The sequence below is a fragment of the Barbus barbus genome, assembly GCF_936440315.1.
Source record: "Barbus barbus genome assembly, chromosome: 29".
NCBI classification, from domain to species: Eukaryota; Metazoa; Chordata; class Actinopteri; order Cypriniformes; family Cyprinidae; genus Barbus; species Barbus barbus.
This window is the reverse complement of record NC_136757.1, coordinates 23,520,577-23,534,967: the sequence shown is the minus strand read 5'-3', so window position 1 is coordinate 23,534,967 and position 14,391 is coordinate 23,520,577. Positions and strand designations below refer to the sequence as shown.

The 14,391-nt window shown below is 35.3% G+C and overlaps 1 protein-coding gene across 1 annotated transcript; it reads right to left on the bottom strand.

Annotated features, from left to right (window-relative positions):
• Nucleotides 1-1,454: 1,454 nt before the first annotated feature.
• LOC306849749 (uncharacterized protein) lies at nucleotides 1,455-14,096 on the bottom strand. The gene is made up of 10 exons (XM_079385028.1): nucleotides 14,001-14,096; nucleotides 9,023-9,117; nucleotides 7,959-8,057; nucleotides 7,720-7,821; nucleotides 6,221-6,385; nucleotides 4,133-4,270; nucleotides 3,776-3,827; nucleotides 3,502-3,528; nucleotides 3,316-3,342; nucleotides 1,455-2,096 (listed from the first exon to the last, which is right to left on the bottom strand). The coding sequence occupies exons 2-10, from the start codon at nucleotides 9,083-9,085 to the stop codon at nucleotides 1,537-1,539; spliced, it is 1,233 nt and encodes a 410-aa protein (XP_079241154.1). The 5' UTR covers nucleotides 9,086-9,117; nucleotides 14,001-14,096; the 3' UTR covers nucleotides 1,455-1,536.
• Nucleotides 14,097-14,391: the final 295 nt, after the last annotated feature.

Sequence of the window (14,391 nt, the reverse complement as noted above, 5' to 3'; positions counted from 1 at the left end):
GTGACAAAAGCACTTAAAATATCAACTTTTTAGTGAAATCATGAACACATTCCCAGCAGTCGTGCATCAGTACGTTTGAGCAAACAAGCCCTTATTATATTTTTTAAAGAATTTGTTTTAGTAGCTTCACAAGAATGTAATTTGTTAAAATCAATTCTATCCCAGATTAATATGCATAGACAAATATGCCATTTGTAGGTTGATTTCCTGAAATAGTGAAAACTGCATGCTGTCTTGTCTTACACAGCAACAATAGGTGTGTTCAACTTCAACTGCAATATTTTAGTACCATCAGTATATATATATATACTCTGAATTAGATTTTATTTTTATATTTCTGTTTTCATTTAATTTAAGTTTTAGTAATTGTTGTTATTATTATTTTAATATTATATGTTTAATTATTTTAGTAATAAAACCTTCTATATTATTTAGGAAAAATACCAATGAAATGGGGTCTAATCCCAGTTTTATTGATAAACACATCAAAATATAATACTTATATTTCTGAACGGTTATAAAAACATTTTTGTGTGCATTAGCGGCAATATGCGCCGAGTCAGAAATCTATGCAGTGCTGCATGAAGTTAAACACACCTATTAGTTCAATCAGTAGTGTGCTGCAGGGATGATGTATTTTTGTAGGCCAAAACCCGGAAATGATTTTTATAACACTTTCAGTCCTGAGGTCAATGAGTTTTCTGCAAAGGTTTTTGGTTAAATACCTAAAATAAGGCCTGTGGTTAACATAAGCTCAATATATTTTCATGTTTAATTCTACAATATAAAATACATCAGTAATATACTTCACATGATTTAAAAAATATATTTTACTTGTCTTGAACAAGGCAGTTGCTAACAAGTGGCTAAATGGGACTATAGAGGTCAAACGTCACGCTGAACAGGTAAACTCATCTTTCACATGTCTGCTTTCGCAGCCTCACTGAGTTTTATAATCATGGTCTTACAAACTATTCACAAACTTTCAGGGAAAAATTATAAAAAAAACAAAGAATTGTCAGAAGTGATGGTGACATTGAAGTCATGCAACCATGGTGTAGTTAGTTTATAGACTACATTTAGCTTTTTACTTCTGGCAACTGTATTTAGGCTTCAAAATTTGTGTTTTGAAAAGTTGTGTTCATTTGTGAATATGAACTTTTTGGTAACAGATCTTATTTTCTGTAATAATCCAAAAGCTTTAAATTACCATCATTACAAAAGCAAATGGAAAAATCCTATGGGGTTTTTGTTGAGGGAATCAGATTTATGCAAACTTCCAGACTGGCCTACAAAAAATATCATCACTGCAGCTCTCTCTGTGACCAGTCATTTGACCAATCAGATTGTAAACAACGGTATTTTAACATTTCCTTAGTGATGCTAGTGGTGCAGATTTCACAGCTTTATCTACTCTAAAAAATAAAAAATTCTCTCTATGCTTCTATTTTTTTGTAAGCATTGATCAACTACTGTTTTTTTATGGTGTGTGTAATTTTTTTCATATCTGTGTGCATAAGGATTGTGTGTTCATTATTAGCAGAACAGACATTGTCCCTTACAGAGACATCGCTCCCTCAGGTCTGCAGGCCTGATCACCATCTCACGCACCATCTCCACCGTCCCAAACACCGGGTAAAGCTTCTCTGTGAACCTCTCGCTGTATGTGTAGATGTGTGCACGCTTCTGGGTGTCATAGAAGGATAGCTGCCCCTCCTCATAGTCCAGATAGACCCCCACCCTCTGCGGGACGAGCGACTGGGGAAGGGGTGTGGGTGGTGTGGTCAGGGCCTTGAGCTCGGAGCCCCGCTCCAGCCTGAGGGTCAGGTATCCACTCTGGGTGTTCAGCGGTCTGTAGCCTTTGCAGAGAGCTGATTCTTTGGCCACCCCGAGACGCCAATCACGGTCGCCCACTTCTACCTCCCAGTACTGGCGTCCCGACGAGAAGCCTTCAGAGCCGAGACAGCACCACCAGCCGTCGAAGCGGCGCTGGCTGTGGGGAACCTCATGCCGCTCCAGACCGCACTGCATGCGCTTGCAGTCCTCAGACAGAACCAGAGCAGGGTTGGCCGTCTCTGGGTCAAGAGTCACCTCCACTGTAAAACAGAGCAGCACTTATAGTTAGATTTATGTCTTCCACAAGGAGTCTTACAGTTCTCAAGAAATTGAACAGTGGCTAGAGAAAACTGCACACTGCCAATTTAAACACTGCCTAATTTTGATGTAGATATATGTAGATATATAAAATTATTATTTATATATATCACTTTCACTTTTTAATTATCTTAAATTAAATTAGTGAAAAGTAACATTAGGGACATTCTATCTCAAATAAATGCAGTTCTTTTGAATTTTTATTATTCATCAAAAAATCCAGTAAAAATGCTTTAAGGTTTCCACAAAATGCTATTATTAGAATGATTCAGCTTTACAAAGGAATAAATTGCATTTTACAATATATTCAAATAGAAAGAAATTAGTGCTGTCAAACGATTAATCGCGATTAATCGTATCCAAAATAAAAGTTTTTGTTAACATAATATATGAGTGTGACCGGTGTATATTTATTATGTTTATAGAAATACACACACATGCATGCATATATTTAAGAAAAACATGTTGTTTATATATTAAATATATTTATATATAATATAAAATATAATAATATAAATATAAATGTATATACATGCAAATATTTTCAAAATATATACTGTATGTGTGTGTATTTATATATACATAATAAATAAACAGCACACACACACATATATTATGTTAACAAAAACATAAATTTTTTGTTTGACAGCACTAAAAGAAATATTTACAAACATTTTAATAATAATAATAATAATAATAATTCATTACATTTATATAGCGCTTTTCTGCTTTTTTTCTAAGCACTCAAAGCGCTCTACATTGTGAGGGGTGGTGTCTCCTCGTCCACCACCAGTCCACTAATATTGTTTTATTGTATTTTACGGTGGCTGAGAGAGCTCAACGCACTGCAACTTCAGAAAACACATGCAAATAGAAAAAGCACCAGCAAATCAAGAAAACATCTTCATCAGTTTGACAGCAAATGCTCACAACACAACCAAATAAAGAAACGCGCTGCAAATAACATTCTTTATTTGGTTGTGTTGTGAGCATTTGCAGCGCGTGTGTTGTCAAAGTTGTTTTCTTAATTTGCAGGTGTTTTTTCTATTTGCAGCGCGTTTAGCTCTCTCGGCCTCCGTAGTATTTTTGATCAAATAAATGCAGTCTTGGTGACTTAAAAAGACACAAGAGACCTTATCAACCTAAACTTTTGACACATACCTGCAGCATCACATATCCAGTTCCACACTGAAACGAAAAGCAACATTTCTGTGTTACTAAATAAATATTAGAAATAACAGAAACTATTGCATTGACAGCCTTGATGACTATAGCTGCTGAATTTCAATGCATTTAAATTACATAAAAAAATGTTTTATTAGATTGATGAACCTATTAACCTCTCACCTATGTGTGGAATGTAGCCTGCGCAATCTAAAGAAGATCAGAGAGAGAAAGATTACCAGAAAGCCTGTTTTCATGTCTAAACTAATAAAACTGCTGTATGTGATTTTTGGAATATACAGTATTGTATTCCAGAAAATACCAGACTATCTGATTTATGAGCTTTGTTTTTGAAATTCCACTTGGTGCCACTAGTGGAGCAGAAATCACTTACAGCATCTGTAGGTAACTATCCTTCAAAATCAATTCTGGGACATTAATGTCATTGCCTTCTCACCGATCTTCTGGGTCTTTTGTTTTTGTACCAGCCACAGCCTTGTAATGAGCTCCTACAAAACACAGTCATGCTTAATGTCAGTGCTGCTGGTTATTAGATGAATTAAAAATTAAATGTGCTAATTTTTAATTTATGGAAAGTCTTTGAATGTTGTATATAAAGAGTTTATAACTCCGTTTTTGTATTATGTTATCATGTTTATATTGTGTTTTATTGTTAGTTAAAATAACCCAACTGCAGTTTTATTGAGATTAAATGGAGTGCACAATGAAAAAAACATGATTTTTGAAAATTGTTAAAAACTGAGTTATCTGTTTTTGCAAATGAACTCTTCATATGTTTTCAGAGGCATCACACCTTGTCCAGATGTTCCCCAAGAACGACCCCTATGAGCAGCTCCACAGCAGACTGCAGGTGTGACAGGTGACCCCGCTTCCACTGCAACTCCACGTCATCCAGCATCAACAACACCGCCTCACCCGGCCAGATACCGTGCTGAGAGAGAAAGACCAGAAGCAAATATAGATTTTTTTTATAAGACATTTTAGAAACAGCCACATTCAAAGTTTTCAAAAATGTTAATTTGTGCCCATGTCAAAGGCAGGTCAATGGAGTTGTTTGTAATGAGAGAACGAGAGATGATACTTCACTAACAGTATTTACTGATATTGAGTTACACACAAATTACTCCTAAAAAAAACAAGGACTCTGAAAAAGGAATGAATTATTGATTAGCCATGAGAAAGGTAATGTTATATTGAAAGGATACATGTCTCTATAGACTTAAAAGTGTGTAATTTTATTGATGTTTAAATGCTTTCTCGTATCCAGGTTAATGTGTGACAGCTAATAGCTAGCCATTTGAAGGCTGACCACCCTGAAGAGTGTTAACACTGCGGCTCTGAGACGCTTCAATTCATCTGCCTCAACCATGATGTGAGTTTGGGCTGTTTAGCTATTCAGTATATGGAAGAGCAAACTGCATTTATTCAGGTAATGTTGCATAATGCATACACTCTTAAAAATAAAGGTTGCAAAAGAGCGATGCCACAGAAGAACCGTTCCCTAAAGAACCTTTCAGTGAACATTTCCTAAAAAAAGGCTTTCTTAATGAGAAGAACATTTAGTAAGCCGAGGAACATTTTTCCACTTAAGAATCTTTTATGCAATGGAAAAGTTCCATGGATGTCAAAGTTTCTGCATGGAACCATAGATGCAAATAAGAACATTTATTTGGAGGTAAATATATTTTGTAATTTATTTATCAAAATAAATTTTTCCATTTATTTTGGAAAAATTGGAGGTAGTCAGGGTTTCTGCCGGTTTTATGTCTTTTAAAGACCAAGTAAAAAAAAAAAAAAAAAAATTGAAGGGAACACAATACGTCAATGCGTTGTCTAAATGTAAATGTCTACAGAGCACACAATTTATATTAGCAACACTAACTCAAGTTTTTTTTTTTTTATTCACTTTATTGAAATGGCATCCTTGATTTGAGGATGTTAACATATTTGAATTGCAAACTATCCCTTTAATGAGTTTCTTTCTTCTGCTTAATACAAAAGAAGATATTTTGAAGAATGTTGGTTAACAGTTTCTGGTAGCCATTGACTTCAACAGTATATATTTTTTTCCATACTATGGAATTCAATGGACTATGGAATTCAATGACTACCAGCAACTGTTTGGTTACCCACATTTTTCAAAATATCTTATTTTGTGTTCAACAGAAGAACGAAACTCATACAGGCTTAAAACCTCTTGAGTATGAGTAAATGATGACAAAAAAAAATATTTTTGAGTGAACTGTCCCTTTAAGAACTTTTTAAGACCTACAGAAACCCTGGTAGTATATCGTCTACACCATGCAGTATGCAGTAAGCTAGAAGCGTTTGGCAAATCTGTCATTATTTTAAATGAAAAACAATACGGTAAGTCTAATTTATATGGCTTTGCGGGCTGTGCATGTCTCTCTCAGGTCAGTCAGTGAGGTCGTTTGTAATCAACCCAGTCTGACAAGAGGATCATAGCAAGGTTAATATCTTAATTCTTAATCAGAGAGCAACCGGAGACTAAGACCCATAGAGAGAGTAAGATGCTTCATTTAAAGCTTGGATTGGTATTAAATTACACACTAACAAACCAATTACTCTGACAAAATGAGAGAATATTGTAACCATTAATATATTTATGAATATAAACGTATTTGCTATATAGAGGCTCATATAAACTACCAGACATAAGCTTGTACACGCTTGATTAAATTACCTTATGCTTTGTAGACAAATACAATGTATGTCTGCCTATGAATTTGTTTTGCAATTATTATTTTTTATATGTTTTGTACAAATGTTTTCAATACTGTTTGAAAAGCATCCAAGAATGCATCTTATGAAGTTAGATTTGATAGCGTATATGCAGATGCATCTTCTGAATCTTCCCCACCGGATGTCTGTTGCGCTGTCCTCTGGTCCAGTCCATAATGATCCTTTTGTACGGGCCCATGTCATATTCTCCTCCCTGCTCCAGCATACTCAGTAACTGACTCTTCCAGTCCCGCTTTTCTGGATGCAGATCAGCATAAACTTGCATAGGCGTCTCAGTATTTTCCTGCATAATGAGAAAAAAACAGAAGACCTGGAATATAGCATGTAGGTTATGGACTTTTATGGTGCTTTCGAATATTGAAATCTCCAGTCATATGGCTTTTTTAGTTTATGAATATAAACTACATATGGACAGTTGAATGTCTGTATCATATCTATGACATAAAATCTTTAATAACCACATCTAGAGAATTCTGATCTAAATCCCTCAATGCAATTACATTTTGCAGCATACAGTATTTTTGATTCAATATCAGTAACTCTGAAAATAATTGCCTCAGATAACTTGAGCGCCTTGAGCTGGTATTTATGACGCAGTAACCTTTTTAATAAACAGCCCGTGTCTAACTCAAATCAATTACTTTGATTTCTCAGACACAATGTGCTGACAACAAGCTTTTTTAAAAGTACACTAAATCCACGAGGCGGACGCCCTGGAGTGAACTACTGCTCAAGGACACAAAAGTACTGCAGACTCTACTATAACTTAAAAACAAACCACGATTAGAGCTTGATCCTTTGAAAACTGACAGAATTTTAAACCCTTAAGCCACTGGAGCTGTCAGTCAGCCTGATAGAAACAGACTAGCTGGTTACTATGGGGACTGGTGGCAGTTTGTGTCTAAAGAAGGATTTTTTCTAAATATAACACGAGGCTTGAACCAACCAACATCAGCCTGTAATTAAAGCCATGCAGATCCTGAGAAACAACAGCTGTCTGAAAAATAGAGTGTGTCTTCTGTGGCTAAATGAGTACAGGAAAATCAGGCGACTATATTTACTGAGGAACAGGATTGTGAATCATTCACAAAAGAACTGAGAATGCTTTTTACATTTCTAATTTTATTCCGTACAAGGAAGTAGTGTCACTTAATTTTAAGGTTCAAATCTCACTATTAACAAAACCTTAACTAGTTTGCCTCAATAAACTCCTAATTTGCTGCTTATTAATAGTTAGTAAGGTAGAAGTTTTAATAGTCTTTTAATAGTTTTAATAAGTTAATAGTCAGAATTGTTCCCTATACTAAAGTGTTACCAGAAGTAGAATTCAAATTAATTTCACTGCTCTTATAATGTTTGAATAAAAATATGAATTTCATTTTTTCAGTGTGAATTACACAAATTATTATACATACACATAACATACATAACATTTATATTTCATTATACAGTAATTCTCATAATTTCATGAATCTCCTCTTAAACTTCTGAGCAATCTCATAAACTTCCCAGAATTCTATTTTAGTCTTGATGAAGCAGCTTACAAAATATAAACGTGTTGAATTTGTTGTTCAATTCAGTAAATTGCCTATGATTCATTTCAGCTCAGGTTCTAACCTTCATCTCCAGGATGTTGGCGGTCTCCACAATGAACTCTCGACAGGCGTGTGGAGGCCATACGTCCTCTCCGGTCCAGATGTGAGCCAGAATATCTGACCTCTGAAAAACATCAGCATAAGAGCTAACAGCACAGATACACAGAGTTTGAAAATGTGTGTGGAAATGTATTCAATACCTGACTACAGAGCTGGAGAAAAGCCAGGGACAGGTACAATGCAACCATATATTTGTCTTACCTGACAGATCCTGTTGAGTTCTCGCGCGTGCTCCATTATAAACAGCTGACTCTCTGTTAATGGCTCTTTCTTCACATGTTTCACCCTCTTCCGCGTCTCCTGCACAGACAGTTGGGATTTATGGAGTAACTAAGGCTCCATCAAGGAATATAATAGCTAAACTTAATTTTTTTTTTTTTTTGAAAGTTAAGAACATCTCCACCACATCTCAAATTTTGTATTGTTCCATTACGGGCTGGAAATGACAGTATTTGGATTACAACTGTCGACTAATTTCAGAGCTAGCATTTTATTTATCCCAAATACACATAATAATATTTTCATATTAAATCAATAATAAAACAATATTTTTACACATTTTCCACAAGTTTAACAGTTACAGCTTGTCTGGAAATTATTATATTAAAAAATAAAAATAAAATAAAAGAATATAAATATTCAAATATACAAGTGATATTTTCTGTATTTTCTTCATCTTACATTTCAATTTGTAGCAGGAAAAATTGTAGCGATGATGCCACAACTAAACTAGTTTTAATAAAAGTGACATAAAATCACATGTAGTTGTGCCAAACATTTTATGTAGTCTATCCAAAATACACACAATCATGTTTTCATATTAAATAATTAAATCATATTTCATAATTTCTTCATATGTTTTGACAAATGTGCCTTGACTGTAAATAACTATATTCAGTATAAAAGTGACATGTAAAAATATATTCTGTTCACAAGTGATATTTACCTTAATTTGCCTTATTTTCTTCATACGCCACATGTCTCACATTTCATTTTGTCTCATTGATAAACAAGTACACTACTTTATTTGCTGGAAATATTGTTAGTTGTGGTGTAAAAGACTCCACGACTAAGTTATTTTGATAAAAATCAACTCATCGTAAATAAAAGTGTCTGTAGTTGAAGTTCATAGTTCATAGCAAGCAATTTACCTAGCCCATCCCTAATACACACAATTATATAATTTTTCTGATATTGAGTTTCTACAAATTACTGAAAAAATCCTCTGTTGCAACAAATGAATGAATGAATGAATGACACTGTACCTTCAGACGAAACTTGAGCTTCTTGGCTGGCTCAATGAGGAACTGAAGGCAATCTTTCATCATATTGGACAGCCTGATGTGACCCTATTAGAAATCTGAAAGAGACGGAATGCAGAAAACAGCAAAAGAGGGAAAGAGAGATTTGAGTTGTTTAAGATCAGTGTAAGAGCTGAGAAAGATGGGAGGGGTTTGTAAAAAGCCTTATTTTCAAAACTCAGCAAACTCAACACAGACTCAATCTGCAAAAACGCATTATTTTTTGATCGCTCTGCGGTTCTGCTCCGATCATCTTGTTACGACAGTGGGTCCAGGTCCAGAGAGACCCGAGGAAGCAGCGAGAGCACTTTTAATGGGTGCTCGGGGAAAGAGTGGGATGTGATTGTGCTGAATCAGCACGTCTTCTCAGTGTTTCTCCAGCACACCCACACAACCTGCCAGAGCACCTCGACACTCAGTCGATTCCTTATTCCAGCCCCAAATCTTCACAAACCAATGCTAAAATGTTGAAAAGCAGCTTATAATATACACACAACATGGCACAAGTGTCTGAGATCATTAGTGAAATGGCTTCTATTACACAGTTTCTAATTTAATACAACATCTTTAAGTACAAATTATATTATAATCATGACAATTTGAGACAACTGAAAATTATGAAAAAAAAAAGATTTTCATGATGTCATTAAAAAAAGCTTACTTTTGTAAAGTCAGGTAATTTTGACATTAAATTTTCTAAAAACTGTACATGATGGAAAGTTTTATTGATATTTATGAAATCAGCATCATCAAATTACAAGCCGAATTCCGGAAATGTTGGGATGTTTTTTAAATTTGAATAAAATGAAAACTAAAAGAATTTCAAATCACGAGCCAATATTTTATTTACAATAGACCATAGATAACAAATGTTTAAACTGAGAAATGTTACAATTTTATGCACAAAAGTCAAGTCAAGACAAGTCAAGTCTGCTTTATTGTCAATTCTTCCACATGTACGGCACATATATACAGAGAATTGAAATTGCATTACTCTCATAACTTGGTGAAAATGTGCTCATTTCAAATTTGATGCCTGCTACAGGTCTCAAAATAGTTGGGACGGGGCATGTTTACCATGGTGTAGCATCTCCTCTTCTTTTCAAAACAGTTTGAAATCGTCTGGGCATCGAGGTTATGAGTTTCTGGAGCTTTGGTGTTGGAATTTGGTCCCATTCTTGCCCGATATAGATTTCCAGCTGCTGAAGAGCTCGTGGTCGTCTTTGACGTATTTTTCGTTTAATGATGTGCCAAATGTTCTCTATAGGTGAAAGATCTAGACTGCAGGCAGGTCAATTCAGCACCCAGACTCTTCTACTATGAAGCCATGCTGTTGTAATAGCTGCAGTATGTGGTTTTGCATTGTCCTGCTGAAATACACAAGGCCTTCCCTGAAATAGACGTCGTCTGGAGGGGAGCATAAGTTGCTCTAAAACCCTTATATACCTTTCAGCATTCATAGTGCCCTCCAAAACATGCAAGCTGCCCATACCGTATACACTTATGCACCCCCATACCATGATGCTGGCTTTTGAACTGAACGCTGATAACATGCTGGAAGGTCTCCCTCCTCTTTAGCCCGGAGGACACGGCATCCATGATTTCCAACAAGAATGTCAAATTTGGACTCGTCTGACCATAGAACACTTTTCCAATTTGAAACGGTCCATTTTAAATGAGCCTTGGCCGACAGGACAAGACGGTACTTCTGGACCATGTTCACATATGGCTTCCTTTTTGCATGATAGAGCTTTAGTTGGCATCTGCAGATGGCACGGATTGTGTTTACCGACAGTGGTTTCTGGAAGTATTCCTGAGCCCATTTAGTAATGTCAATGACAGAATCATGCCGATGAGTGATGCAATGTCGTCTGAGGGCCCTAAGACCACGGGCATCCAACAAAGGTCTCTGGCCTTGTCCCTTACGCACGGAGATTTCTCCAGTTTCTCTGAATCTTTTGATGATGTTATGCACTGTAGATGATGAGGTTTGCAAAGCCTTTGCAATTTGACGTTGAGGAACGTTGTTTTTAAAGTATTCCACAATCTTTTTACGCAATCTTTCACAGATTGGAGAGCCTCTGCCCATCTTTACTTCTGAGAGACTCTGCCTCTCTAAAGCCCTATTCGGTTTCTCAGGGGGACATAAGTGATTTTCACCATTTCCAGGGGGTAGTTGGTGATTTTAATGCCATCCGAATCCCTGTAAAAAATCCCCTACTGTTTTTTGACAAACACCAAGTTTGTGTGACAATTTAATTGCCGTCTGAATCCACATCTGAATCCACGAGAAAAAATCGAATCAAAATTCAGTGTTTAAACCCTTTTTGAGCACTCCCGAACACCGTAAGGTAACGTTGTATTTCGGTGTAATTTGCATACATATTTATTTCTGAAATTCTGGAAAGTATTTAAAAGAACAATACTTCATAACTGCTAAACCACAGCGACTGGGAGCAGAAAGAGAAGAAAAAGCCTGTAAACATTCGAAATGGGTCTATATTATGGCAGGTATGCAATACAATATTAAAATCTGTATTATAAACAGATATATATTGCGTATAATTATATAAAACTATAGCGCGTCTATTTTCCTATTTTTAAACAGGAGATTTAAATAATCAAACAATAAATAGGATTATATATTATAAAATATGCTTGGGATAATAATAATAAATTTTACATAAGTATTTTTAAATACATTTTACACAATAATAAGAATACATTTGTAAATAAAATGTATTTTATTTTACAGCAGACAATCATGTGACTGGCCACGTGAGCAGCACGTTCTCTGGTTCGCAGGATCACAGAACTCGCTCCTCCATTGTGAATAAATCACCATCCGAATGCATGAGTTTTATCACTGAAGTGATATGTAGATTTAATTTTTACAGACATCCATATGAGAAACAATTACCGTCCGAATCGGGCTTAAGACATCCCTTTTATAGCTAATCATGTTACGTCAATTAATTTAATTATTTGCTAGATGTTCTCCCAGCTGAATCTTTTCAAAATTAATTTTTCAGCCCTTTGTTGCCCCCGTGCCAACTTTTTTGTGACCTGTAGCAAATTTGAAATTAGCTAATTTAGTGGATAAAAGTGTCAAACTTATCAGTTTAAACATTTGTTATGTTCTCTATGTTCTATTGTAAATAGAATATTGGCTCATGTGAATTGAAAGTCTTTTAGTTTTCCTTTTAAATTTAAAAAGCATCCCAACATTTCCAGAATTCGGGTTGTATAGGCAATATTAAGCCTTTTTCTGTTTTGCTTTTTTATTGCCTTCTTTTTAAGATGCAGAACCTTGAATAATAAGCTTAAACACACCACCAGTTTGACCAGCCAACAAAATAAATGAATTTATCAGGTTAACTGTAGTTTATTTCCTGTTTTTCAACAATAAGAATAAAAAGCAAAAGAGGTCTCCTATGAATAATTGTGTACATTTACATTATGCACTGATAAAAATGTATTGCCTCCATATGTCACAAATCCCTAGGAAACCATAAATAAAACACTATAAAATTAAGTAAGTTCCTTAATTTTATGTTATTTTTGTGCGCAATGTTCTCGTTTTCTGTTTGGGACAGTAGTGCAATGTCACACCGAAGAAACTACTTTAGCTTCCTTGCATTTATTTATGATTAACTATACTTGTTGACTGAATGAACATGGCCGAACTCTGATAAGCTTTTATTAATGATCCGCTACATTCTGAAACTAAATGATGTGCCCAAAGTAAATGCAATTATGTTCCTCTGGTGTGAATTTTTTTTTATTTAGGCTCTAATTAACTCACTCTCGTTCATTTATGATCAAATAAAACTGCTGACTTAGATGAATGAACATGACTAATGAATGAGATAAAAGTTTGTACATTTACGTGATGCACTGAGAAAAAATGCACTGCCCTATCACAAATTCCATACATTGACTTCATTTTTGATCAGCTATACCTTGAAGTATGTGCACAAGATTCACTTATTTTGTTAGCTGGACAAACTGGTGGTGCGTTTAAGCTTATTATCCTAAAACCCAAACTTTCAGACTAGAGTTACATCCACCAAACTTGGCTCAGACCTTCAGCCTGTACTGACCTAATAAGCTTTCTTATTTTATATACAACAGAATGGACAAAAGACATGAGCAGCAACCTAGAAACAACCCAGAACACTCAATTGACTGCATAGCAACACCCTAACAACCACTCAGACACATTAGCAGCCACTCCATCAAACTGTATAGCTGACTCTCTGACTGTCTACACCACTTGGTGTGCACTTGTTTTCATCCTGGCAGATTGTTGGTATTGTCACACCACGTGTCAGGTCTGAACAGGGACAGATTAAAGAGGTCCTGACAGATTCAGACACACAAACCACGTGAACGAGCACAAGGTGCAGATCTCCCGCACCCACACTGATCCTTTAAGCTAATTAAACCAGTACAGCCCTGTGTGTATTTTTGAGCATGAGTGAGTAGGTGTTGGATGTAGTTAATTAAAAAAAAAAAAAAAAAAAAACTGCTTCGATTAAAATGCGAATATTACGTATTTGCATTTTATTAATACAAAAAAATAAAATAATAGTTATTATTATTATTAAATATCATTGCTATTAATATTAATAATCTAACCTTATATAATATTCATAATATACTTAATACTAATCGCATGTGTTAATATGACCATTTAATTTTCCTTATCAGAGCATTTAGAAAACCAAAATTATAGGTTACACTTATTCTTCCATTAGGTTTATGCAGAATGTAGTTATTGCAGATGACCCAAAAAAAGACAAATGAAGACGTCATGATACACTTCAAACTCAGAGAAGCGCAATGCAGTCATAATATTACGCAGGTGCGCGCATATTCAACACAGCAGCAGCACCGTTGCTGATGACAGAAAAAGTTTACTAAGATGAAAGTCACATACCTTTCTATTTAACCTTTTGAAATATCCTCAGAAAGTTTTTCTGCATCACAGCCTCATTTGATGTTGTGCATCTCGTTGGTCGTGCTCTGTATGTCCTCCTCAGCAGTCTCGTGGTGACCAATCAGCGTTCACACGTCTTGGTACTTTAGTTATTAGCCTTTCGTCGCGGAGAGATTTATCGATCGTGTATTTCCGTAACGTTCCCGAAATAAGACGAGTGCCTTCTCCTCAGCTTGTTATTTAAAAGACAACCAGCAGAGGACGCCGTTGTCTAAAATGTCTTACATTGTTTGCTCTAATTCTTCAACGCAGTTCTTAAAATCTCAAACCGAAATATGCATGATATATTATATTTGTAACCTCTATTTTTTCTATTTTGTGTTAATAAAAG

Excerpts from the sequence above, each read along its gene's own strand:
- LOC306849749 (XM_079385028.1), bottom strand. The coding sequence starts at position 9,085 with ATGATGAAAGATTGCCTTCAGTTCCTCATTGAGCCAGCCAAGAAGCTC. Across the intron at positions 3,828-4,132 it reads TTGGGGAACATCTGGACAAG|GAGCTCATTACAAGGCTGTG; the intron begins GTGTGATGCCTC and ends TGTGTTTTGTAG. Across the intron at positions 2,097-3,315 it reads CTGGATATGTGATGCTGCAG|TGGAGGTGACTCTTGACCCA; the intron begins GTATGTGTCAAA and ends TCTGTTTTACAG.